At 51.8% G+C, this 25,383-nt stretch overlaps 1 protein-coding gene across 1 annotated transcript; it reads left to right on the top strand.

The window, feature by feature from the left end:
* The first annotated feature begins 5,136 nt into the window (after positions 1–5,136).
* SEPTIN8 (septin 8) lies at positions 5,137–24,228 on the top strand. The gene is made up of 10 exons (XM_049649158.1): positions 5,137–5,245; positions 16,909–17,029; positions 17,973–18,168; positions 18,479–18,665; positions 19,191–19,352; positions 19,937–20,033; positions 20,230–20,398; positions 20,621–20,753; positions 20,848–21,038; positions 23,541–24,228. The coding sequence occupies exons 1-10, from the start codon at positions 5,216–5,218 to the stop codon at positions 23,542–23,544; spliced, it is 1,290 nt and encodes a 429-aa protein (XP_049505115.1). The 5' UTR covers positions 5,137–5,215; the 3' UTR covers positions 23,545–24,228.
* Positions 24,229–25,383: the final 1,155 nt, after the last annotated feature.

Genomic DNA, 25,383 nt, shown 5'->3' with positions numbered 1-25,383 from the left:
AGACACATTTTGTTCCAGAAAAGCTTAATTCAGAATGTTTAATACTAAGACATGTGCTAGTTAAATTATTGAACTAAAAAAAATGATGAAAAGTGATTTCTTTAGGCATATAAGCAGGAAAAAGAGGTCACCTCTAAGGGGGAACATTCAGACTTGTCTCAGATTTCTTCCAGAGCAAAAAGAGCAAAACCTACATTATTCTAAGGGAAAGAGGGTGAGACCCAAGAATATTATACCCAGCCAAGATGATTCCAGTGTAAAGGCAACAGAGATTCTTAAACATCCAAAACCCTTCTTGAAAACACAGCTTGACGATGAAACTTAGTGCATGAAGAGATGAATTGAAATAAAGAACTTGCAAACAGAAAAGCCATGATAAAAGACTTGGAATTCATTTAAATCTATAATATATACCAAGTAACTATGCAATTGTGTTTTTACAGAACAGAATATGTTTCTCATCAACCTGGACAATGTAGCAAGAATAATATAAGTAACAAAAGTCAGGAGACAGGGTCAAGGGAGATGTAAAAAGGGAAAGAATCCTGAGATCTAAGATGCTCCCTTAAAGTTTATTTTGAGAGAGAGAGAGAGCAAACAGGAGCGGGGAAGGGGCAGAAAGGGAGAGAAAATCCCAAGCAGGCTCTGCACTGTTAGCACAGAGCCCAATGCAGAGCTTGAACTCATGAAACCATGAGATCATGACCTGAGCTGAAATCAAAAGTCCAACACTTAACTGACTGAGCCACCCAGGCCCCCCTGAAATGTATCATTTTAAAAAATGACCGAATATCTTAATGTTTTTCACCATTTTTGTTTGACCTCAGAGGTACCTTTTAACAAGTAATGTCTTTTGTGGTCAAGAAATATTATTTGAAGGTCAACTCTTCCTTCAGTTTCACTTGAAATTCTTTTAAGTTGAAGTAAAATTAAATGTAATACTTCTATTAAATAGCATCTATATTAAGGTTCAATTCTTATAAAGTATCTCTGTGATCTTTCCTCCTATCTTTATGCACAGAGAGCTTTCTGGAATGATATAATGTCATGGTCATTTCTGTGGTTGATTCTGAAAGGTCATACACAGCTGATTATGTTCTTGTTTGTTACTTTTTTATATTTTAATTTTCTGATACATCTACAAATAAAATTTTAAAATATTAAAAACAAGAATTTTTCAGGCACCTTACTGAAACAGAATAAATAGTCCCAAAGCAGATTTGGCAGAGATGGCTGCTATTTCCCAGGTGTCTACTCCCTTAACATTGTGTGGAATTTTTAGCATATATGTGATGGCCAGAATAAAGACCCCGTTTCCCAGCTCTGGCTACCATGGGGCAGCTTGTGAATCGTTTGACAGTATTTGATCATTTTCTCTTTATCACCTTCATTCCTTCCTGCTGCCTGGAATGCAGATTTCACTGTGTGGGACCATGAGGTCAGGACCTTTCAAACTAAAGCAACACACAAGGTATGTATAGAATGTCACATCACCTAGACTGCCTCTGTGGATAACATGGGAAAGAAAGAAACTTTTATCTTGTGGAAGCAATGGAACCTGATCCTAACTGATCCACAGACCTACACATATGCATACAGAAATCTAGTCTGTGATACTACTTGCATTGTGCAGCAGTGGGGCAAGATGGAACAATTGGCTTGGTACGTGAATAAACAAATCGTGGATGGACCATCGTGGATGGACCTAAATGTGACAAAAATTTTAAAAATGCTTTGTAAGAAAATACAAAGGGAATATCTTTATGAATTTGAGAGAGGGCAGGATTTTTTAAAAAGAGGTTTTATGGGGAAAACCATACAGGAAATAATAGGTAAACTTTACAACACTAACAGTTTAAACTTTTGTATGGCAAAAGAAACCATAAATGGAAAAGACAAGCAGCAGTGAGGTCTGTCATTTTCAAGTTCAGTGTGGTGCTGGATGTGTCTGTAGGGTGGGGGCAGAGGGGTAGTCGACTAAATTTGAGGAAAGCTGCGTATTCCTTTTACCTCTCAGGTAGTGACAATGCATACTGGCTTATCAAAAGATCTAAGAACCTCTACAGAAATCTTTTTTTTTTTTTCCCTGTATGGAACTCAGCATTCATATACACAGTTATTTTTTTTTAATTTTTTTTAATGTTTATTCATTTTTGAGACAGAGAGAGACAGAGCATGAACGGGGGAGGGTCACAGAGAGAGGGAGACACAGAATCTGAAACAGGCTCCAGGCTCTGAGCTGTCAGCACAGAGCCTGACGTGGGGCTCGAACCCACGGACCGTGAGATCATGACCTGAGCCGAAGTCGGACGCTTAACCGACCGAGCCACCCAGGCGCCCCAATACACACAGTTATTTAACTGTGAGACCATGGTGTGTGTGTGTGTGTGTGTGTGTGTGTGTGTGTGTGTTCCATCTATGCACTTCTCCGTATGAGGAATTTGAGGAACACTTGGAAAAGTTGCCATAAGAAATAACACTTTGGCTCATGTGAGAAATGACTGTTGCATTCATCTTTGTGTCCCCACAGGTAACTCTTACTCCTTCAGTAGTTTTGACCAGTAGTAGCATTGGAGGGGAAGGGAAGGGAGAGGAGGGGGAAGAGGAGGAGAAGAAGAGAGAAGAGGAAGAAGATGAAGAAGGGGAAGGAGAAGAAGACGAAGATGAAGATGAAAAAGAAGAGGAAGAAGGAAAAAAGAAATCCAGGGTTTGGGGAGTAGATGTAAATTCCCCTAGTCAAGTGAACATATCCCAAGAGAAGAAAGTCAGCTGTAATCTGGGTTGTTCCTTCTCATGGCCATCAGCTGGGACTACTAGATGTAGACATTTTGAAACATGCCCAACTAAGGGAAAAAAGATCATTTAAAAAATGTTATGTTTTTATTTTATTTTGAGAGAGAGAGAGAGAGAGAGAGAGAGAGAGTGTGTGTGTAGGGGAGGGGCAGAGAGAGAGGGAGACACAGAATCTGAAGGAGGCTCCATGCTCCGAGCTGTCAGCACACAGCCTGAAGCAGGGCTTGAACTCACAAATGACGAGATCATGACCCAAGCCTAAGTTGGACACTTAAATGACTGAGCCACCCAGGTGCCCTGAAAGAAAGATCATTTTAAAGATAATTTAGGGCAGATGTCAGGGAGTTGTGATGCAGAAAATGGCATTTGGGAAAGATTTCTTGCCACTTATGGTGGAAAAAAGGGAAACAGCAGAGATGGTTGAGGATGATCAATTTAACATTGATCTCATCTCTCTCTGTCTCTCTGCTCTGACATTAAGGCTTTTATAGTCTAGAGAGGGACATTTTATTAAGCGTTTTATTTCAAGTATAGCTTCTTTCTTTCTTTCTTTCTTTCTTTATATTTTTGAGAGAGAGAGAGAGAGAGAGAGAGAGAGAGACGGAGAGAAAACAGAGCGTGAGGCGGGGGAGTGGGGGGGAGGAGCAGAGTTGGGGGAGACACAGAATCTGAAGCAGACTCCAGGCTCTGAGCTGTCAGCACAGAGCCCATTTCGGGGCTTGAACCCATGAACAGTGAGATCATGACTGGAGCCGAAGACGGACACTCAACCAACTGAGCCACCCGGGTGCCCCTCAAGTATAGTTTAAAGCCCTTGACTTATTTTGTCTCATTTAATCCTGTGACATAAGTACTCTAATTCTTATTTTTAGGATGACGAAAAAGAGGAACAGTTAATTATGTAAGGTTAAAAAGTTAGCTAGGGACTGGAGGCAGGATTCCAACCCAGGCGGCTTGTTATTTGTCCACCTCACTTTGCCACCGCCCTGCCTATTTCTTGTAGATTACTACTATACAGCACGTGAAACACCATGATAGAGAGGAACAAAGTAAAAACACATTGAGTCGGAAAGGACTCAGTTCACTCTGGTGACAAGCTACAATTTGCCTGGGAGAGAAGAGAGGAGAAAGCCCTTTCGGGGAGAGAAAGTCACCTACCTCCCTGTGAGCCAGTGGAAGGGGCAGGAAGGGAGCTCCCCTTAAAACTAAGTTTTCCAAGTCCAGATATGGTCTTTGGGCACCTCTAGTCAGTACAAGTTTCTGAGTAGGAGGGACTGGCCGAGTTGTTTTTCAGGAAGATATTGGAGGTGGTGAGGAGGAGGTATGGAGGGTGGAATGACCCGAGGTGAGGCCAGTGGAGGCAAACCTTGCCATATTCCCAAAGGGAGAACAGAGAGGCAGAAGGGGAGGAAAGAAAAAGGAGCGTTTTAGATGACTTGGAGCTAAATTTTGTGTGGCTAGTCAGTGAAAAGGACGAGAGCCGGCTGAAGCCAACACTTGGGCAGAAGTGTTATTTTTCTGAGATTTGTGTGTGTTTTCAATAGTGAGTTCAGCAGAGAGAATGTGCATGCATTGGGATCCGTCATCATCTTTGCACAGAGCCTAGATTCCACTACTATGTCGCCCCAAGCCCTTGGGGCAAGCAGGACGATGAGAACTTGCACTCTGGTGCCTTGACCGTCGAGGTGAAAAGAGCATCCTGCGGGGAGTCAACTCGCAGGAGCCCAAGGTTGGGTCCTTTCCCAGGAAGGCCGCCTGGGCAGACTCGCGGGTCCCGCCCCAGGTCCCGCCCTGGCTCCGACCAGAGCATCAGGTGGGGGCCTAGGGCACGGGAGTGCGAGGCTGAGGCGGTCTCTCCTGGCCCTGACCGGCGGCAAGTAGCCTGTCGACACTCTGCTCGGTGGTCCCAGCGCATTTGAAGCCTCGGACGGGGTGGAGGCGGCTTGGTCGGGGATACCCCTAGGGCGCACGCAGCACCCCACTGTCCTCACCACTGAACTGGTTTCCTAGCGCGCGGGGGCCCAGCCACAACCACCCCGGCTCGGCCCCAGCCTCCCAGAGACACGCGCACCGGCCCCTGGCCCCCCAGGCACTGCCCTCCCGGACCCCCAACTCGCGGACTACAAGTCCCAGCAGCCCTCGCAGCTTGCACCTCCCGCCTCGCCGCGGAGACCCCCGGCCGTCCAAGTGGGGCTCGGGCTGCGCTCGTGGCGGGGCCGGGCGGGGAGGCCGGTCCCGCGGGCGGGGGCGGGGGCGGCTCCGCGACTTCTCCCGCCGCCGCCGCCAAGGGGAGTTTCCAGGAAGTGGCCATATTGGATCCATTCAGCCGCAGCCGCCCGGGCGGAGCGCGTCCCGCAGCCGGCTGGTCCCCGTCGCGGCCCGGGTGCTCGACCCGGCCCGCCCGCCCGGTGCGGAGATAGCCATGGCGGCCACTGACCTAGAGCGCTTCTCGGTGAGGGCCCTGCCGGGCCGCGGCGCGCGCGAGAGGCGCGGGGCGCTGGGAAGGGGCCGCCCTGCAGCTGGCTGCGGGCTGTCAGCTCGGGGACACCCGAACGAGCTCTTCGCGGCGCTAGCGCGGGGTCCCGGGGCGTCGGGAGGGGGCGTCCACTTTGGGTGCACGAGGGACAGACCCCCTTCGCGGGAAGGAGCAAATAAATACCTGCCTGGTTCGGACCAGGTGCGAGGACAGACTGGGGGCCCAGGAGCCGCGGAGGCCGGGGAGGGGGGCGGGGGGGGATCCAGGATCCTCCGGACCCCCACATCTCCCGGGGTGTTTCTGCACTGATTGGGGGGGGGGGAGATTCCTAGCCGCGCAGGTGCTGTTGGATGGGCACAGCCTGTGAAGATGAAACCCCAAAGGATCCTAGGGAGTCTTTCCAATGAGTTGCAGACTTGGATCCCGAAGACCTTGGGCCTTCTTTGCCTTCCCCCTCCACTCCTCTCCCATCCCCACTCCCCGCCTAAGCGCTCAGATCCCGGGTGCGATTCCAGGCAGGTCCCACCTCATTGGTCCGGTCTGAGGCAGCCATTCCCCCAGGAACCAGCGATTCTGGATACAGCCCAGTGGATGTTTGTTTGGGCCCCAGTCGGAAGGCGTTCTGCAGGGCTCTCTGTTCGGGTGGTCCCTGCAGGGGTCTCTCTAGGGCTGAGCCCACCAATAGTCAACTTTCTAAAGGTGTTTATAATTCACCTGGGGGAGGGGAGCCTTTTGGGGATTGTGTCTGCCTGTCCTATGGTGTCTGAGGCTGGATCTGGGTGTGTCTGAAAGGCTGGGCTGTGACAGTGAAGGAAGCTGTGTCCTCTTGCCAGCATGTGAGGCCCTGGTCGGCGGGAAGGGGGAGGGAGGGCCCAGGGCTGTTGGGGGGGAGGGGGAAATGTTGAATATGTGACCGATAAGGAATTGGTTCTGGGGCTAAATAAGGGAGTCAGGACTTATGTAATTAATGCTATAAATACTGTCATCTGAATTAGTGTATGTAAATTTTCCCTTTAATCTGAAAATACATTTGTTGGTCTACTTTGGAAATATGCATAACTGAAGCAGGAGCTCTTGGTTTCATAATTCTAGACTGAGGTGTTTTATTCCCATTGAGGAAGGGGCGCTGTGTCAGTTAAGTAAGTTTAAATACAGGAGGAGTGGAATCAGAGGTTTACCTCACCCCTGCACTATAAATTGGAATTTATGTACCCAAGGAGGGCCGTCTCTGAATCCTAAGAGACCTGCTGATGAGCTGGAGGCCAAGAGATCTGGCAGTGTTTGTGCATCTGTGCATGTGTGTCTGTGTACATTTTCTGTGTCCAGCTGACCAGAAAGTTATGTCTGAGTCTTGTCTGTGGTCAGAGGTTACCCTAACAGTTGGTCTTGCTGGTGGGAGCGGTATGCAGAGTAACTAGAATCAGACTGTCTGATATGAATCTTAGTCTACTACTTATTGGCCATGTGACCTTGAGAAAATTATTTAACCCCTCAGTGTTCTCATCTATATAATGGGATGAAAATATTACCTTCCTCCTTGGGTTATTGGGCAGATTCAGCGAGAGAATCCTGGTGAAGTATGTAGAGCAAGGTCTGGCATGTGATAAGGACATAATAAATGACACATGATACCTAATGTCCATGTGGAGGTAGAAACTGGTCCTCTGTATAGGAAGGCAGCAGAAAATGAGTTTGCTCCATTCCATGGTCCCCTCCCTAGGGCTCCTGTCACTGCACACCCAGAGATTGTCCTCAGAATTGAGCTGAGGGGGTTGATTGCACTTCCAGGAGGTGGAGTGGAAAAGGCCTTTCCCTCAGATTCCCATGCTGGCATTTCTGTGAGGATTTCGGGTATTATCTCCATGGTGGGCCAAGGCACAGAGACGGGACTGACTCAGGTATGTATGGCTGTCCAGGAGCCTTGGTGACTATGTCAGGTTAAGCTGGCTGGGTGGACGCCTTCCACACCCTCCATGCTCTGAGCCGGCAGCCTCCTGGGAGGACTTGTATGGGGTTGAATTTGGGTGGAGACCTTGGGTGGGGTTTGGCCTGAATTTCAGAGTCTGGACTCCATTCTGCTCTCCTGGCTTGTCATCCTGGGAAAATCATTTCTTTCTCTATCTTGCTATAAAATGGACCCAACCATACTAATATTCTTCAAAGAGTTTGTGGAAGGTTAATTGCAGTCTGTGGCATGTTTGGAGATCTGTTTAGATGTCTCCCAGCCGCAGGGTTGATTTTGGTGTTAAGCATTGACCATGAGGTTATGATTTGATTGAGCTTTGGCAGGTCTACACTGCCTCCCAGCCCCCACCCCAGGCTGGCTTGGTGGTCAGCCCAGCCCTGGAGGGCCTGGGAACTGTCCCGTTCTGGAGCTTAGATGAGCATACGGAGTTTGTACTTCAAGGTCATTATGTGCTGGGTTCCTATTGCCCACATAGCATGATATAAACAGGATCAGTAGCCTTTACATCTTGTCTAGGCCCTGCTCAACCCTAGGTCAACTGCGGGGTTAGGGTTGACATCTCCTGGGCGTGTATGTCTGGGACAGCGCTCTGGGGAGTTTCTGTTGCCTCTTGCTGTCCTTGAGCAGCCCAACTCCTGTCCACTCTTGTTCTGCTCCTCCTCCTTCCTAGGTCCCAGACTCCTTAATGGGTTCCAGACTTTCCTGCACCCATGGCCATCTCCTGTGTTCCTTCTGTCAGAATCTCATGGGGCAGGGCTGAAACTCCAGGGCAAGGGAGGCTTTAGAGCTGGGGGAAGGCGGAGCTATGAGGGGGAGAGGGAAGAAGCGTGAGCATGGCAGCCTCATGCCTGGCATTCCTCCCAGCCAGTCATCCCCCCCCCCCCCCCCCCCCCCCCCGCCATCTCTGCTTTATCCCCAGCACCATCTGTCACTTCCGTTGTCACCCCTGTAATCTTGACACTTCTCCAAGAAGCAGGCTATCCAAGGAGTGCCTCTTCCCTCCCTGAATCAAAAGCTGGTGGGAAGGGGTGTGGGAGGCAACCCTCTCACGCAGTAGGGCTTTGTCATGGACTGGTATCTCCCTGTCCTGTAAAAATGGCCAGGAACCTCCTTGCTGAGCCATTCTGAGAGAGAAATGAGAGCACAGCAAGGAACGTCTGCGAAGCTCTCAGTGCCCTGGTGGTGTCGAGAGATCATCAGTGAACACCACCTGCAAGGCTGCAGCTCTGTCCCACCACCCTCATGGGCAGCGGGCCTTGCTATGGATGTCAACTCTAGGAAGGTCTGCCTGGGATCTTGTTTGGAATGGGTCAGAGCAGGGAGGCTGGTGGGAAGGCACTGGTGATGCAAGGGAGCACATGATAAGGGACTGACTAAGCTCTGAACAGAGAAGGTGGCAAGAAGGAACCTAATTATAGTGCCAACAAGATGAGAAAATGGATGGAGGCCCTGACCCAGGGCCTGACTTTTGTGAAAAGCTTTGGGTGGCATAGAGGGCTCTGGATGTTTTGTGCCCATCAGGTTGTTGATACCAGCAGCCTGTGGTTGGGTGAGGATGGCAGTCTCTGGCCATTGGCAAGTTTGGACCTGAGACCCAATCCCAGCACCCAAGTAACCCTTGAGATGACAGAGAAGGTAAAGCCCTCTGAATTTGGGGCCCTAAGATGGGTTAGGTGGAGGTGCGTACTGGGGCATTAACTACCATGAATGTCTCTGTGGCTCGGGTCCAGCTACTGGAAGAGAGCAACTGCAGGATGACAGAGCAAAGGGCCTGAGGGCTAACTGGCCTCCGTGTGTCCCCTGCAGCCTCTGCAGCCTTCCTGCCCCTGTGCTTCCAACACGGGTCTTGAGATCCCCAGGCATGGCTCGCAAGGCTCAAGCTTTGCCAGACAACCCGATGTGAAGCTGTGTAGGTCAGGAGGGAGACACAGGCACATGGGGAAAGGATATTTTCTAAGGGCAGTTTGCCATCATGATAGAGCTGGAGTGTTCTTTGCTGGGACCATCTGTATCCTCAGGACTCACATGAAGAACCATGGTTGGGAAGAGGAGGTGGAGAACAGGGCAAGGGACGTCTTGGCTGTAACTTCACTTTTTTTTTTTTAAAGATATCTGATTTTATTTATTTATTTATTTATTTATTTATTTATTTTTAATCTGTTTTGTTTTGTTTTGCTTTGTTTTGTTTTTTTGAGAGAGGGAGAGCATGAGCAGGGGAGGGGCAGAGAGAGGGAGAGAGAATCCCAAGCAGGCTCCACACTGTCAGCATGGAGCCTGATGTGGGACTCGATCTCATGAATGATGAGATCATGACCTGAACCAAAATCAAGAGTCAGATGCTTAGCCCACTGAGTCACCCAGGCACTACCCTGTAACTTCACTTTAATTGCCCTGGGTGGTCTTGAGGCAATTAGATATTCTCGTCCTTAGAACACATGGCTTCCAGGCAGTTCGTGGCCCCTATGCTGGAGGACACATTAGAGGGATAGAACCAGGGGAGGAGGGAATTAGGGTCTATTTCAGATCATAGTTTCAAACTATTCTTTGAGGGGCCTCCTAGGTCTGGGCTCCCTGGGGCCTGGGGTTCAGAAGGACCATTGGGTATGGACTCAAGTCCACTTTCCAGACCTGGTTGTGGGGCCAGGGTGCAACCCTGATACTTAACCTGGTGCTGGCAAGAATGGAGCAAGTGACAGACAATTATAATACAGCAGCCCTGAGTATCCACTGGCCATTGTTGGTGCCCTTGCATTTCTCTGCCCCTTCCCAGCACCAGCATCCATCCTGGGATTGGAGAGGGGAGGGTCATGTTTGCTGTCCCCATTCCCCCTTCTAAGGGTGGGGTCTCATTCACTTGGGAACATAGTCTGTTTCCTTCCAGTGATGTCCAGATCAGTTATGGCTTCCCAACTGCAAAGCAGTGGGAACTGTTGCTGGAGTCCCTGAGCCAAGTGGGACAGTATGAACTCATGAGTTTCCAGTAGCTTCTGAGGCCCAGAGTGTCTCTCCTATCTGCTCCATGGTGGGATGGACCCCTCCTTCTCAGATAGCACAACACAGTCTAAGCAGGTATGTGTCCTAGGCTTGGAGCAAGCTGGCTGGGCCCAGAAGTTGGTAACTTCTTATGGCTTCTTGGAAATCTGATTTTGTCATGAGAAGTAGGCAACAAATTATCCCATATTACTAAGCAGTGGCCCTGGCTTTCTATTTGCATGAAGAGGGAGTAAAGTGCCTGTTAGTGAGACAGGGAAGCTGAGAGAATGGAGTATAGGGGTGGCCTTAGGCTCCTGGGAGTAGTTTTGCACCCAAAGTCCCTTCACTTCCCAGGATGCAGGAGGGGGTGACTGGCCTTTTGAGAGTGACGGTGGCCTCCTCCTGGGGCCTACCTACCTTGGTGCTGTTATTGCCACCGTGCTGCTTGGTCTATGCTCATGTCTTCTCCCAGGTTTTTTTTCTTTTTAAATGTTTATTTATCTATTTTGAGAGAGAGAATGCATGAGCAGGGAGGGGCAGAGGTGAAGAGAGAGAGAGAGAAAGAGAGAGAGAGAGAGAGAGAAAGAGAGAGAGAATCCCAAGCAGTCTCCACACTCAGCACAGAGCCTGATGTAGGGCTTGATCCCATGACCCGGGGATCATGACCTGAGCTGAAATTAAGAGTCAGTCTTAATGACTAACTGAGCCACCCAGGCACCTCTCCTCCCCAGGTTTTTTTTCCTCTGTTAGGAGAGAGATGCTTTTGTTCCTAGGTATTCCCTTGATTATGGATAGGTGTATCTTGCCTCTATCCTTCCCTTCTGGCCCAGGATAGCAACATTCCTACCCCCTGCCCTCCTGCACACATCCCTTTGGTTATTTCCCGTAACCTTTGACCTGGGCTTAGAGGCTTGCTGTGGAATCCTGGGATATGAGCCTAAGCCTTTCCTGGGAAAATTCCTAGGATTCCTCTCAGACTCAAGGACAGTTGTGCTATGACCACGGGTTCTGGCCAGCAGCCTCTGCTCTGGCTATTTAAGGCCCAGGCTGCTTAGAGTAGCTAGAGCTGTGGATTGGATAGTCTGTGCCAGGAACATGGGTGGGGAAGGCTCCCAGTGGCGCAATGACCCGTGGGTCCATTGCTCAACAATTAATAGGGCTTCCCTAGGGCTGGAGCTCTCCTGGCAAGTGGGCTTCCTGTTTGCCTAGCAGGGTGCTCAGGCCAGTGGGTTCTAGGCCCAGGAGCCTGGGGGAGAAAACTGTACGAAGACCGAGGCACCAGAGAACTCTGTGGAAGCCCTAGGATGGGGAGCTCTTCTTTGTTCAGGATTCAGGAGTCAGGTACACTTCCAGTGGGCTACCGTTTCTCTTCCCATCCCAAAGACCAGCCTAGTTTGGGAGGTTTGATCTCAGGGTTCTTTATCCACTCACAGCTTCTTTGGCTATGTTAGTTCACACATTCAGCAGATTTCCAATTTCTTCTGGATAAAATCCTGTTTTTGTGTGGGCAAGCCATCAGACATGGTTTCTCCCCCAAACCCACCTCTCTTCATGGTGAAAGAAGTATCTCCTTTTGGCTGGCATTTAGGGCTGCTCCAGAAAGCTCGGAGCGAGCGTTTCCTGGTCAGGAAGATGACGTCCTAGTTATCCACTGGGCTGTATAACAAAATGCCATTCTCTACTTTGTTCTGGATGGTTGGGCATGGAGGAATGCAGCCGGCCTGAGCAGTTATTATTTTGGTTGTTGTCTTTGATGTGCCAAAGAAATGATGACACAGAAGCCTGGGGCCTGGCTCAGGAGCCAAAAGCTTGTTAGTGATTAGAGAGGGGATAATGGTCCTGTGGAGTTTCCCATTGTGTATGTAGGGCTCAGAGCTGCCAACTCTGTTCTGGAGCTTTGAGGATAGTTGAAGCCCCCTGAGCCAGCAGGCCAGGGAGGTGAGTTGTCCAGCCGAAGGCCCCTCCGGCGGAGCTCTCTCCTGCGGAGCTCTCTCCTGCGGAGCTTTCTCCTGCGGAGCTCTTTCCTGTGGGTCTCCGTGCCCCAAGAATGGAGACACGAGTGTGTTGTCCTTCTACCTCACTCTCCTACCAGACTTGGCGTTGCAGACTGTCAGGCCACGGACCAGGTACACCCCTCAGACAGGTTGTGTTGGGCCCCAGTGGTGTGCTCGGGTTGTGTTGGTTGCCAACCTTTCAGAATTAGGGCGTTGCACGTAAAAATCTAGATTTGTGGATTCTCTGGAAAAATCGTTAAGATTTGGCAGCACTGGGCCTGCGTTCCCACAGTTGGCTGGAGTTGCAGAACCACGGCCATTGTGGACTGAGCACAGGCTCTGCAGTTCCCTGGCGCTCCTAACCTCTCCCTGAGGGACCCCACACTCAGCCAAGTCAGCAGGTCTTTCAGCCAGCAGGCCACGGAGTGATGTGGCTAGAAGCGTGGGTTTTGCAGTCATACTGTCTCCGTGCAGATCCTGGCTTCACCCTCCTGAGCACTGTGGTCATGGGCAAATGACTTCATCTCTTGGAGCCTCCATTGTCTCATCTGTCTGATGGAGGTGATATTACAGCCTACCTCATAGGGCTGATGTGTGGGCCAGATGACATTCAGAGTCATACGTGGTAAGCTCTCGACAACTGTTAGTACCATTGTTGTTATTCCTGTACTTTTTCCTCTTCACTCATTTACATTACCTGCCTGGCCTCTGTAGCCCTTTGAGTTTAAACTGCGTCAGATTGAGCCCCTGAGGTCTGGGATCTGGTGTCCTCATTTTTTCCTTGGCAGCCATCCCAGGGCCTGGCACACCTGGCAGGCAGGACTGGCGCGTGTGTGCTGAGCGACTGAATGAAGGAGTCCGGGGGCCTTGTAAGAATAGGGGAGGTAGTGTAGTACGGTGGTTTAGGGCAAGGGCTTGGCTACTCTCAAATCCTGGCTCTGCTCTGACTCGTTTTCTGGTGTCTGTGCACCTCAGTTTCCTTACCTGTAAAATGGGAATTATAGTGGTGTCAGCCACACAGGGTGGGGAAGGGCCGTGTAGGAGACCGTAAACCATTTGGCTTAGTTCACACAGGGTGGTCCTCAGTGAGGTGTTGTGTCATCATCTGGCATTCATTCATTCCTTTGGTTGTAAACACTGAGACGTTTTACTTTCTACACTTTTTCCTTCCCTTCCTTACGCTCCTTGCTTTTTCTCTGTTCCTTTGCATTCTGAGTCTCACTTTGGAAACCCTAGCAGTCAAGATGTCCTCATTTGCAAGGACTGGATGGGCCCACTCAATTAGCTGAAGCAGTAAAGGGGAGATATGGCAGGGGGCAAAGGGAAAAGCTCAGAGGTAGAGCAGATGCTGGCTTTCTGTTTTTTGTGATTTTCTTGGTGCTGCTGTCCTCTGAGTGGGCTTTAGTGTTATTCCAGCCCCCCTAATGGTTATAAGATGATCATAAAAGTTCATCCTGGGTCACCTGATTGTACTGGAGCCAGTCATGGGATCGTGCTGATGATTGGCTCAGGACTATTAGGACCTACCTTTAGAGTTGGAGCTGAGGTCTTAGCTGCAAATTGCAGGGCATTTGTAGGGTCATCAGGCAGCCATTGGGAGATCTGCAGTTTCTTTCTGATTTGTATTAACTGAGACATGCTGATGATGCTTTGGGGGCTGCTGGCTCCTCCTAGGCTGGGTCAGCAAAGACACCTGGTCCAGGCACTTTGTAGTGAGCAGCACACCTTGGATCACATGTTGTTGATGCCACATGTAGGATCAGAGGCTGACATTAGTGAGAGTCACACCTCGGTAGAGTCAGGAAGTCAGATCTGTCTCCTGAGACGGAGGAACAGCAATCTGCCCTCCTCAGGACCAGAGGCCACTCCTCTGTGTGTATGCATGCGTGTGTGCACACCTGCCCTAGAGATCAATAGTCCCATGGTCCCTGAGGCTCTTGAGCAGGCATTGATTGCCTCAGCCCTGTGGTCCCTGGAGTGACAGAGTGCAGCCTGGACAGCAATCTGGGGATGAGCACCTCCCTGTACTCCACACACTTCTCCAGAGGGAGCAGTGTTGTGTGACTGAAGGCAGCCAGGGCCAGGTGAGTGAGGATAGGTGGACTTCTCCAAGAGCCCCCATCTGAGTGCTGCTCTGAGCCTTTGAAGCCTGGAACTGTGAGGAAGTGGGGGAAATGCAGAACCAGGATGGCCTCTGTCTCTGTGCAAGGACTCTGTGGCCAAGTGTGCGCGCGCGTGTGGTTCCCAGACACAGCTGACGGGATGGGTTTTGGCGGCAGGCTACAGGATGTTGGATTGCGTCCTGATTGTGTCACCCTTGGAATAAGAGGATGAATAAACACATAGCCTTCTCTGCAAGCACAGCACGCCTTAAATTTTGGAGATTTTCTGTTTCGCCTGCAAAGAGAAATGCTCTAGACTCCCTGTTCTGTCCCCCATTTGATCCTTAAGCTGCCACGAGCAGGTGGAACCGAGACTAAATAATGAAGCTCTGTGTGAGGTGGGCAGATGCCCCTGATGCCACAGCAGTTGAAGACAGTGTTCAGTAGTTTATAAATGGCAGCATTGTCTAGCATGTTGGGCATCGTGGTGGGAGGGTGGGAAGAGTGGAAAGCCTGACCTCCCCCTGCCTGCAGCCAACCTCAGGGAGCTTATGGAAGAATTGGAGAACCGGGATGCATAAAGAAAGGACGACTAATAGTGCATGGAAATGGGGTCACAGCCAAGTGAGGGGTCTGGAATGTAGGTGTATAGAGCCAGGACAGAGCAGGTGCCGGGGAAAAGGGAGAGTGAGTTCTGGAGCCCTGAGAAGCAGACTCTATTAGAAGAACAAATTCAGAGGTAACCTGGCCGAGCCTGTGAGGAAGGCCTCAGACCGTGAGGGCCTAGGATGCCATGTGTGTGGGGTTTGGACCTGACCCAGCACATTCTATGCTCCATTAACTGTTTCTGATGTGGGCACCAGTGAGAGGAAGCTCCCTTTGGGGCCTCTTTGTTGGTTTATGTTTGCAGCCCTGGGGCCAACCTGGGCTTGAGTGGGGAGGTTGTGATACGATTCCCTGGGGACAGGGGATATGGAGAAAGGGTCAGCTGTAAGAGCAGAGGCTTTGCACAGAGAGCGTTATCAGAGAGCAGATTTAGGGGTAACCTCAACTTGTTTGAGGAGATAGTACCACTGCTCAGAAGGTCCATGTGGAGTCTAGGCTGCCATGGCACACACTTGGCTGTCATTGATAAAAGGCTAAAGTGACTGAGCAGGGGTGGGGATGCGGGGGGAACATTATTAGTCAAGGAGAGAGGGTGGAGTTTGTGTGCCAGGGGCTCTGGTGGGGAGGAAAGAATGGTTGGAGGGGTTCAGGCTAAGTCAACAGGCTGCAGCTACGAAGAAGTCAGAATGTGCTCAGGTGCTGAGGAGATCACTGTGCAGGAGGGTAGGCACCCAGCGTATCCACTGTTTGGTAGCCACACACTGTCTACTGATCAGTAGCTCCTAGGGCTGCCTCCATTTGGGCCTGTTTCCTCCCCTCTGGAGCTGTGGGCAGGATGGCAGGATGGTACTCACACTCACTGCCCTTCCCTGTCTTTGTTCTTTCTAATGGGCAGTCAGGGCAGAGGGGTTCAAGAATGGAGGAGACGTGTTTCTGCCCAACTTGGAGCTGTTTGGTGCCAGCCCCCTAAGAGGGCCAAACCAGGGAAGGCTGAGCCTGGGAACCTTCCTTCGGAGGACAGCATTTTATCCCCATTCCCAGGGAAGCAGAGAAACTCTCCGCACAAATTGGAGTCTGACTTTGACCCTCTGCTTCGGGTCCTGCTGGTTTCTTTTTATAGTGCTGTGGGCCAGCTCCAGTGGCCCTAGCTCACTCGGGACCTGCTGCCTGCCTCTCTCCTGAGGCCAGACCTCCATATTCTCATCCAAAATCCTTTGTCTAAACAACCAGGGCTGGAATGGGTGTGGGACGGTGGTATGAGCCAGAGCCTAGAAATCCCTAGAGAACATTGCTGAGGCAGGAGGGATGAAGCCTCAGTCACAATGCCTCAGACACTAGCCCTGAGACCCAGTGGTGGGTGTGAGGGAGCACCAGCCCCTTTAGCGGGGCCCATTTGTGCACTCCATGCTTGGGTATATGACGAACAAGGGGTGCACATGGAGGATTGTGAGCCCAGCCCAATGAGGGAGGGCCCCCTGATGGAGAACAGGTGTGAGGGGGTCAGACCAGGTCTGCCTCTGCTTGAATCCTGCTTCAGTAGGAGTGTCTGTGAGGTCTGAGAGGGGGCTACAGGAACATACACACTATCCAACCTTGGCCTCTTGAAATCTTTATTTAAGATGGGAGAACCATTTGGGGCCTCTTCCTGGGCAGGAGGACAGGTGAACCCTCAGGGATGGCAACCAGGATAGATAGTTCCCTGGGCCATCTGTGCCAGGAGATGCCCCAGGCCCAGGTATCGCTTGCCAGCCCAGGTAGAGAAGAGCCATGAGTGAAAGCCCTTTTCTAGGACAGGATCAGGCGCCCTGAGGCACATTGGGCTTCCTGTGTGGAAATTTGTCCTGGAGTTGGAGCTCTGGCAGACTCACACTGTGTCCTGAGATTTGCTGAGAACTCTGGCAAGGGCAGGGTGGTGCATGTCACTGGGGTTTAGCCTCTCCCCACATGGTCCCTCTTCCCCGGTGGGCTCACTGCTTTGCCCTATTTCTCTCTTGGCAGAATGCAGAGCCAGAGCCCCGGAGCCTCTCCCTTGGTGGCCACGTGGGCTTCGATAGCCTCCCGGACCAGCTCGTCAGCAAGTCAGTCACACAGGGCTTCAGCTTTAATATCCTCTGCGTGGGTACGTGTCATAGTCTGGCCAGGGGGCAGCCTCAGACAGGGGATGGAGCTCTGTGCCCTGTCCACTTGTTGAGCTACAAGGGACCTCCTAGGCAGAGAGACACTTTGAGGGTCATGGCGAGGCACTGATTGGTGTCTCTGCCAGGGTCAAGAACAGATATTGGGGGCCTGACTCCAGTTGCCTCGAAGAGTGAACAAGATCAGGGCTGTGAAAGTGCTTTGTAAACTGAGAGTGTTTATCACAGAGGTTTAGATTTGTGTGTTTATTTTTAAAACATTCACTCTTGTTCCTACTGTGTGTTAAGAACACTATGGTAAACAAGACTGTCCTATTATAATACCATGCGAGAGCTCCAGCACGCATCTGAACAAATACAGCCCCAAACAGGGAGGCTCTGGGAGGTTCCATGGGTCTCAAGGCCAACGGTACAAAGAGCTCTGCCACACCCTCCGCAGGTGCCTAAGCCCTGGCATCTGCTGGGCTGTGGGTTCCCCTCGGGAAGCAGCCTGTCCTGAACCGGATAGCTAGCTGGAACAGGAGGCCACTGATGGCTTTAGACCCTGGCTCATGACCAGCCCCAGCCCAGGAACGATGGTGTGCAGAGCAGGTGATGGGTCCCATTGAGGCTAGCAGAGGCTAATGTCCAGTGGATCCCACAGCTGCCTGGCTCTACCTCTTCCCCACACCCTGAGGAAACATTTCTCACATCCCACATAGCCATGGCTTATGTCCAAGTCAGCCTTTTGGCTTTTTCTTCCACACGTTTTTGAGGCCACCAAGAAGGGGTGGCTCCTGGGGATGGGGACAGCGAGGGATGGAGTTGGAGGCCTGCCCTTCTCTTCTGTGTGGAGGCTGAGGTGCCCAAGCCCCACCCATCCTAGCCAGCAGCCAGGGACAGTCCTGTTTCTAAACTTTGACATCTCCTCCATTCCTTGCTCCCCAGGGGAGACTGGCATTGGCAAGTCCACGCTGATGAATACGCTCTTCAACACGACCTTCGAGACAGAGGAAGCCAGTCATCATGAGGAGTGTGTGCGCCTGCGGCCCCAGACCTACGACCTCCAAGAGAGCAACGTGCACCTCAAGCTGACCATCGTGGATGCTGTGGGCTTCGGGGATCAGATCAATAAGGATGAGAGGCAAGAGGCGGGAAGGGCGGCCCTGCCTACTCTCATCCCTGCCCCCCTTCCCCCATGGTGGGCTCGGTTCTAACGCTCTGCCCAAGCACCCTTAATTCCTAGTTGCTCCCACACTAATCGGCAAGCCCTCCACTCTATGGGGGGCCAGAGGTCCCAAGGACCCCTTTGGAGGTTAGGAGACAGGGTCAGCCACCTATACCCAGACAGGGAACCCCAGACTGAAGCCGCTTGTCCCTACAGAGAGCAGGTTGGGGGCGGCCCTCGCCCTGCGGCTCAGTGCCTGCCTCAGGAGTGATGGAGCTGTCTCTAGTTACAGGCCCATAGTTGACTACATCGACGCGCAGTTTGAAAACTACCTGCAGGAGGAGCTGAAGATCCGCCGCTCACTCTTCGACTACCACGACACGAGGGTCCACGTCTGCCTCTACTTTATCACGCCCACTGGGCACTCCCTCAAGTCCCTGGATCTGGTGACCATGAAGAAACTAGACAGCAAGGTACATACCCTGCCCCCCAAACTTGTTCCGTGGGCTTCATGGTCCTCCGCTGAGTTGGGGGCTGCAGTGCGACTGTCTACTGTGGTCCTCAGGGGCTCTGCTGCTTAGGGGCCTGCAGATAGCTCCTGGGCTTGGTCCTGTTTTCTCTTGCCTTTTCCCTACTGCTCCAGTGGGCCCTCATCACTCTGGGTTCTTTCTGTAGAGCTCTGTCTCCTTAGTCTGGTCCTGAGCCCCTTTCTTCTAGCTGAATTATTTCTTATTTAAAAACCAAAGCTGGGTTTGCCCAGAGGACTAGTTTTTAGGGCTAGATGGTGGTTTGAGGGAACCAGGGCTGTAAGAAGCCCCATAGTCAATTGGTACCACCCATTAGAAAGGCCCCAGGTGGCTGGGTTCAGGCTAGGGCTGCCCATGGGAGCAGCTCCATGTCTCTGGCCTCCTGCCTTTCTGCCTGGGGATGTGGTCTGGGCAGGGCTGTCCACAGTCAGGGAGAACTAACCTGCTGCCCCTCACCCCTCATCCTGGCAGGTGAACATTATTCCCATCATTGCTAAGGCTGACACCATCTCCAAGAGTGAGCTCCACAAGTTCAAGATCAAGATCATGGGCGAGCTGGTCAGCAATGGGGTTCAGATCTACCAGTTTCCCACTGATGATGAGGCTGTTGCCGAGATTAACGCAGTCATGAACGTGAGCATTGGGCACTGGCCTCAGGGCCAGAGGGGGCTTGGAGCCAGCATAGATCTGTGGCAGCCCCAGAGACTCTGGCTCCCCCAGGATTCCCCAGGATTTCCAGGATTCAGGAAAGACGGGTGGGTGGGCATGTGGAAGCCAGCCAGTCCTACAACCTACGGCCAGGAGATGGGAGGAATTGGGTATTGGGCTGGTGCTGGGCCTTTCCCATGCTTAAGTTTCACAAGATAAGGATGCAGGGCAGGAACTGAAACCTGTAGGAGTAAGCAGGTAAGATGCCAGAGCTTGGGAACGTGGAGGAAAGCCAGGTTTGCAGGTCCTGTGAGGGAGCTTCTAATGGCCCCTAGGGAGCCCAAGGTCTGAAAGAACCCCTCAAATGTGAGGAAGATGGGGGTGCAGGTTCAGCCTGCTCTCCTATTTGGAGGCCTTAGGATACTTCTCCAAAAGAGAGCCAGGAAGCAAGCATCTGGCCATGCCTTGTTCAGGTGTGGCATCCCTTCCCTGGGGTCCAGGATAGTGAGGGAGGGTCTGTCCATTAGTCTGTCCACCCAATGCTCACCCATACTTGGGCTCCTTTCCAGGCGCACTTGCCCTTCGCTGTGGTAGGCAGCACCGAGGAGGTGAAGGTGGGGAACAAGCTGGTCCGAGCACGGCAGTACCCATGGGGAGTGGTGCAGGGTAAGTGACTAGAGGGAGCACATCCCCAGGTGGTGGGCCTAAACTCAGTCTCCTGGTCTGTGTCCTCCCTTTGTCCAGTGCCTGTGCTGCCAATGGAGTCGGCCTGGAACACTTGACTGCTGTTCCTGTGTCCTTTCCTCCCTGTGCCCACCTGTGTGTGTGCTCACCTGATGCCCCACGGGCCCTATGCTTTCAGTGGAGAATGAGAACCACTGTGACTTTGTGAAGCTCCGGGAGATGTTGATTAGAGTGAACATGGAGGACCTCCGAGAACAGACCCACAGTCGGCACTACGAGCTGTACCGGCGCTGCAAGCTGGAGGAGATGGGCTTCCAGGACAGCGATGGTGACAGCCAGCCCTTCAGGTGACATCCTGCGTGGGGCGTGAGCCCATCTCCACAGCCACGGCCAGATTTGCCATGCTGGCAGCTGTGCCTGGTGGGGGCGGGGGGGTGTCTCATGAGCCAGGGGGAGGGGCGTGGGGACCCCGGCACCCCCACACCCCTCCTGTGCCCAAGTGATCCCCCTTCTCCCATCCCGTCCCGCTGCAATCCCACCCTTGGCCTCTTGTCTGTGTGTCTCCACAGTCTGCAGGAGACTTATGAGGCCAAGCGCAAGGAGTTCCTGAGTGAGCTGCAGAGGAAGGAGGAAGAGATGAGGCAGATGTTCGTCAACAAAGTGAAGGAGACAGAGCTGGAGCTGAAGGAGAAGGAGAGGGAGGTACGTGTGGGCTCCAGGTCTGGGAGAGGCCAGGTGAGGGAGGGCGGGGCCTGGCCAGGCTCACAGGAAGCCCCTGTTCCTCCTCTGCTCCCAGCTGCACGAGAAGTTTGAGCACCTCAAGCGGGTCCACCAGGAGGAGAAGCGCAAGGTGGAGGAGAAGCGCAGGGAGCTGGAGGAGGAGACTAGCGCCTTCAACCGCAGAAAGGCCGCGGTGGAGGCCCTGCAGTCCCAGGCCTTGCACGCCACCTCGCAGCAGCCTCTGAGGAAGGACAAGGACAAGAAGAAGTAGGTGGTGGGCCTCCTGCCCACGCTGGCTCTTGCTCCCTCCTGGGCACCCACTCTGTCCTACTCTTGGCTCCTTGAGTCTACTTTGGTTCTCGCCCATGCTCTGCCTAGTCACCATTTGGCTCTCAGTCCCACCCGCTTTCCCACTTCATTCTTGCCCTCCTTTCTTTTCTTCTCACTGGTGAGCTTGATATCTCAGGATACTGGGTATTTGTGCATGCTCTGTCTTGCACAGGTAACCCCTTGTTACCCCCCCCCCCCCGATTCCCTATTCCTGTCTCTCTCTTTCCTGGCTCTGTCTCAGTCTCTGTCTCTGTCTCTGTTTCTTTCTTCCTGTCTCCCTCTCTCTTTCTCTCTCTCTCTCTCTCTCTCTCTCTCTCTCTCTCTCTCCCCCTCCTGCCGCCCCCTCAGAGCTGGGATGGTGAAGTCCAGGCCACACAGGCCTAAAAGGGTATAGAGGTCTCAGGGAAGGCCTTTCAAGCCCAGAGAGGGGCAGGACCCGTGAATGTCTGCATTTTCAGATTCCAAAATCTCCTGTGGTTTTTGCTTGGGCAGCGTGGTGCATCCCCCTTAGTCTCTACAGTGGATGTGGGACCTACATTGGTTGGCAGGTGGATGCTTGAGCCCAGGCAGCACTGGCCCCCGGGCACTCTGCTCACTGCCTGGTGGAAGGAAGGACACCAGCTCCCTGAAGGGGCTCTGGGAGTCCTGCTCCAGAGAGGAGCTGCCCTTCAAGTAGAAGTTAGAGTTGGAAGAGAGAGGACAGGAGGCTTCCAGCCTCCCGCAGTGCAGTGAACCTCTTAGCCAGGTGGGGGCAACTCCGAGTCATTTCTCCTCAGCCTTTTTCAAAGCCTCTTTCCACACTCTCAGCCAGAGTCCAGATGCCCTGGTTCCTAGGGGGTCTCCCTCCTCCACACTACTTCATTCAGTGTCCCGTACCTCATCACGCTGTGGGATCTCGTCCATCCCTGCTTCTCCCTGCCCCTGGCCTGGGTCAGATACCATCTTTCGCTTATCAGCTGAGGAACTAAGCAGATGATTCCATTTTTGTCCTCATTCTCGAGTTTCTTGGACATTCATGTCTTCTTGGAATGTTTGGGAATGTGTGTGTTCAAGCCCTTCTTTCCCTGGTGGCAGTGGAGGCTTGTGGTTAAGGCCATGCAGTGGGTAGCCAGCCGTGGCTCTGGGACGCTGCTTGTGGCATCAGCACTCTCCCCGCCCCTAGTATTGCCATTCCCTAGCACACATACACCCATGCACACAGTCTTGCTCTCACTCCAGCCCTGTCACATGCACAGACTCAGGCACTTGTCATCCAACACACACAGCCCCCAGGGCACATAAGCACAGAGACATCTGAGGAAAAAAACCTTCTTGAGCTGCTTCCTGGGAGAGATGAGGGGGACAAAGCCAGGCATTTAGGAATGAATGCTAGTTCTTATTCCTAAGGCCTGTCCTCTGCTTTGGGACAGACACCCCCCCCCCTCCTTTCTATAGTCTCCCTCGTCCTGCTTCCTGGTGTGTCCCACCCCATCTGCTGGCACTGTTGGCAGAGATGACCCCCTGCCTGTCCCCAGGGAGGACCCTAGCCCCACATTTCCCTCAGCCATGTGAATTTGCTCTCTGCTTTGCGTTTGCTTCCAGCCCCAGCCTCATGTCCAGCTCTTGGCTTGGTGAGCCTTGAGGCTCTGTGAATTGGAATCTCTGTGGGTTTCAAGCTAGTGGCTAAGAATCCAGTTTCTCCTGGAAAGGGGTGTGTGGGTCTACATCCCAGGTGTTGGCATCTGAAGAGACTGTGCCCTGCTCCCTGCCAGCTTGGTCTGGGCCATCTTGTTTCAGAAAAGACAGGCAGAATCTCCTAGGAGATAAACTATGGAGAAACTACTCAGACACTGAAGACACGGACGTGTGGCCAGGTCAGGGCCAGGAGGTGGGGTGCAGGCTGGCTGCAAGGGCAGCAGCACAGCTCTCGGGGTGAGAGTTCATCTGTGGTGTCGGGTCTCCCTGCCTTCCCAGTGTGGCCTGGGTCTGGGAAACAGGTCTTTTCTGCTTGCTGGACATGCCAGAAAGCTTCAGTCAGTTTGGCCTCCGGAAGAGACCTCTCCTCCCATGCTGGCCTTGTGAGGCCAGGAGTTGGGTAGGTGAGGTGGCCCGGAGTGCCCCTTCCTCCTGTCCTGGTCAGGGGAATGGGGTATGTGAGGAGCGCTTTCGGGGGGGGGGGGGTGGTTTTTCATGACCACTGAGTTGGATTGCTTTGATTGGTTATACTTGGTCTTTAGATTTTAATCCATTTTTGCAAAATTACTTCCCAATCAGATCTTGACCCTCAGCCTGGAATGCCACAAACTAAAGCAAATTCTCTGCTTTGCTCGCCACAAATGCCAAACTGACTGCCCTTTCCCAGCAGCCAACTTGCTTTCTTTTGTTTCTGTTTGATTTGGTCGTCTGCGTATCTTTTAATGTGTCTGTTTTTGTTTTGTTTGTTTTATTTTTATTTTTCAGTTAACGCACGCACAGACTTACATGTCAAGAGCGGACTTTAGACTTTCATGTGTTAAGTTGCTTGAGTTACACCTTGTGACCCTTCTTCTCCCATAACATGGTGTGAGGACGGACTGGGAGCCGGTACAGACTCCAGTGTTTACAGCCTTGCTTTGTCCCCTACCCCCACCCCCAGGCTGCCCTGGGCCTGGTGGGCCACCCTCTCTATGCAAACACGTCAAAGCCATGAATGCTGGAATCCAAAACTGACAAGGTTTATTTTTTTCAGAGCCAGTGGCTGGTCTTCCATTTACAGTGTCACTATTCCTTGACGGAGCAGTTATGTGCTGTTCTAGCGAAGGCCCCAGCTGGCGATGCTCGGCCTAATTGTTCAGCGTCAAGATGGCAACTCACGCGGTGCCCTAGGTGTGGCCGCGTGGTCTGGTATACATGCTGCAAAATTCGCTCGATTCCCCCTCAGTTTAATTTTTCTAACCTAGAGCTTAATTTCAATAATAACTTTTAAGATACTTCTAAATTTTTATTTTGGCACAAGCGTAAAGACAAATAATATCCTCTCCCGTTATTTTCATAAGTAACCCAGATTCCCTCATTTTTTAAAAACTAAAAATATCTCTAAACCTTTCTTATGTATAAAGTATCCCTATAATATTTAGGGAGAGGTGGGTAATAAACATCCTGTGATGACAGTGTTTGGAATTTCTTTATGGATGAAAGTGGGACACGAAGGAGACCACATGCAGTGTTTTAAATGTGGACGTAAATGGAACAGCAGCCCAAAGCCGTTGTCTGTGTGCTCCACAGGTGCTACCCATACACAGGGACCACTCCACGTGTGTGTTAAGTGTTTGACTCCAACTAAGACCCCCCCAAACCAATCCTGCATATTCCTAATGCAAAGAGTACTCTGCCGGGAAAAGGTCGTTTTTTTATCTCAAGGTCGTTGTTTTCTGTTTTCCTGGCCGACTCACAAGGCAAAGACACGAAGGTGTCTGATGTATGTGGACTATTTAAGAAAACACTACCAGCCAAGGAGCTTTCCCACCTCCACTGCGTTCTTCAGGGGATCATTGTGAGGAAGTACTGGCAGTATTGATTCTCCGATGTTCCTGTTGGTCTGCGAGCCACTGCGAGTATCAGGGCTGAGAATATGGTGTGATGAAATAGATAAAAAATGAGTAGATGAAAGGATTTCATTTAATGTTGATGGAGCACTGTGCTAGATACAGTGTACTCAGAATAACACGCAGCCCTGCCCTCAGGCAGCTCACAGTCTAGTGCACTCCCTAGTCGGAAGCCTTGGGAAGTCGCGCTAATTTATTGTCGGATTGGTTGTTTGTTTTTCATGTCCTCTGTCCTCCTTCCCATCGCTGTTTCCCCCTTTTCTGCCTTGGCCTGCTTTACTGATTTCCGGGACCAAGTCCTGGCTTCGTCCTGCCCTTCTGAGATGGGGTTCCATTCAGAGTGGGGAGGAGGGGCGAGCCGTGTGTGTGTCCCCAGAGGCACGGCAGGACAAAGGCAGCCTTGTCCTCCTCACCAGGAGCAGAGAAGGTCTTACGGATGTCCGGAGTGCAACTGCTCAAAGTGTCATGCCGCGACCAGGGGTGGATCCAGATTGTAAGGGGCTTCAGTGTGGGCATTCAAAAGGCAAATCAGCGTATACCTAAGGCACATGTGGACTGTCGGTGGCTTGACTTTAGGGGGATTATATGTGTGAGAATGTATTCATTTTGGCTGAGGCATGACCTGTAAGATCGCTTCTGTCAGCTAATGTATTTCTGAAGATGAGGCTCAGTGACCCAGAGGATTCGCTGGTTATATAAGAAACAGAGATTCCTGGTTC

Source organism: Panthera uncia (genome assembly GCF_023721935.1).
Source record: "Panthera uncia isolate 11264 chromosome A1 unlocalized genomic scaffold, Puncia_PCG_1.0 HiC_scaffold_17, whole genome shotgun sequence".
NCBI lineage: Eukaryota > Metazoa > Chordata > Mammalia > Carnivora > Felidae > Panthera > Panthera uncia.
This window is presented reverse-complemented; position numbering and strand designations above follow the sequence as displayed.

Excerpts from the sequence above, each read along its gene's own strand:
- SEPTIN8 (XM_049649158.1), top strand. The coding sequence starts at position 5,216 with ATGGCGGCCACTGACCTAGAGCGCTTCTCG. Across the intron at positions 19,353-19,936 it reads AGATTAACGCAGTCATGAAC|GCGCACTTGCCCTTCGCTGT; the intron begins GTGAGCATTGGG and ends GCTCCTTTCCAG. Across the intron at positions 20,034-20,229 it reads CCCATGGGGAGTGGTGCAGG|TGGAGAATGAGAACCACTGT; the intron begins GTAAGTGACTAG and ends CTATGCTTTCAG.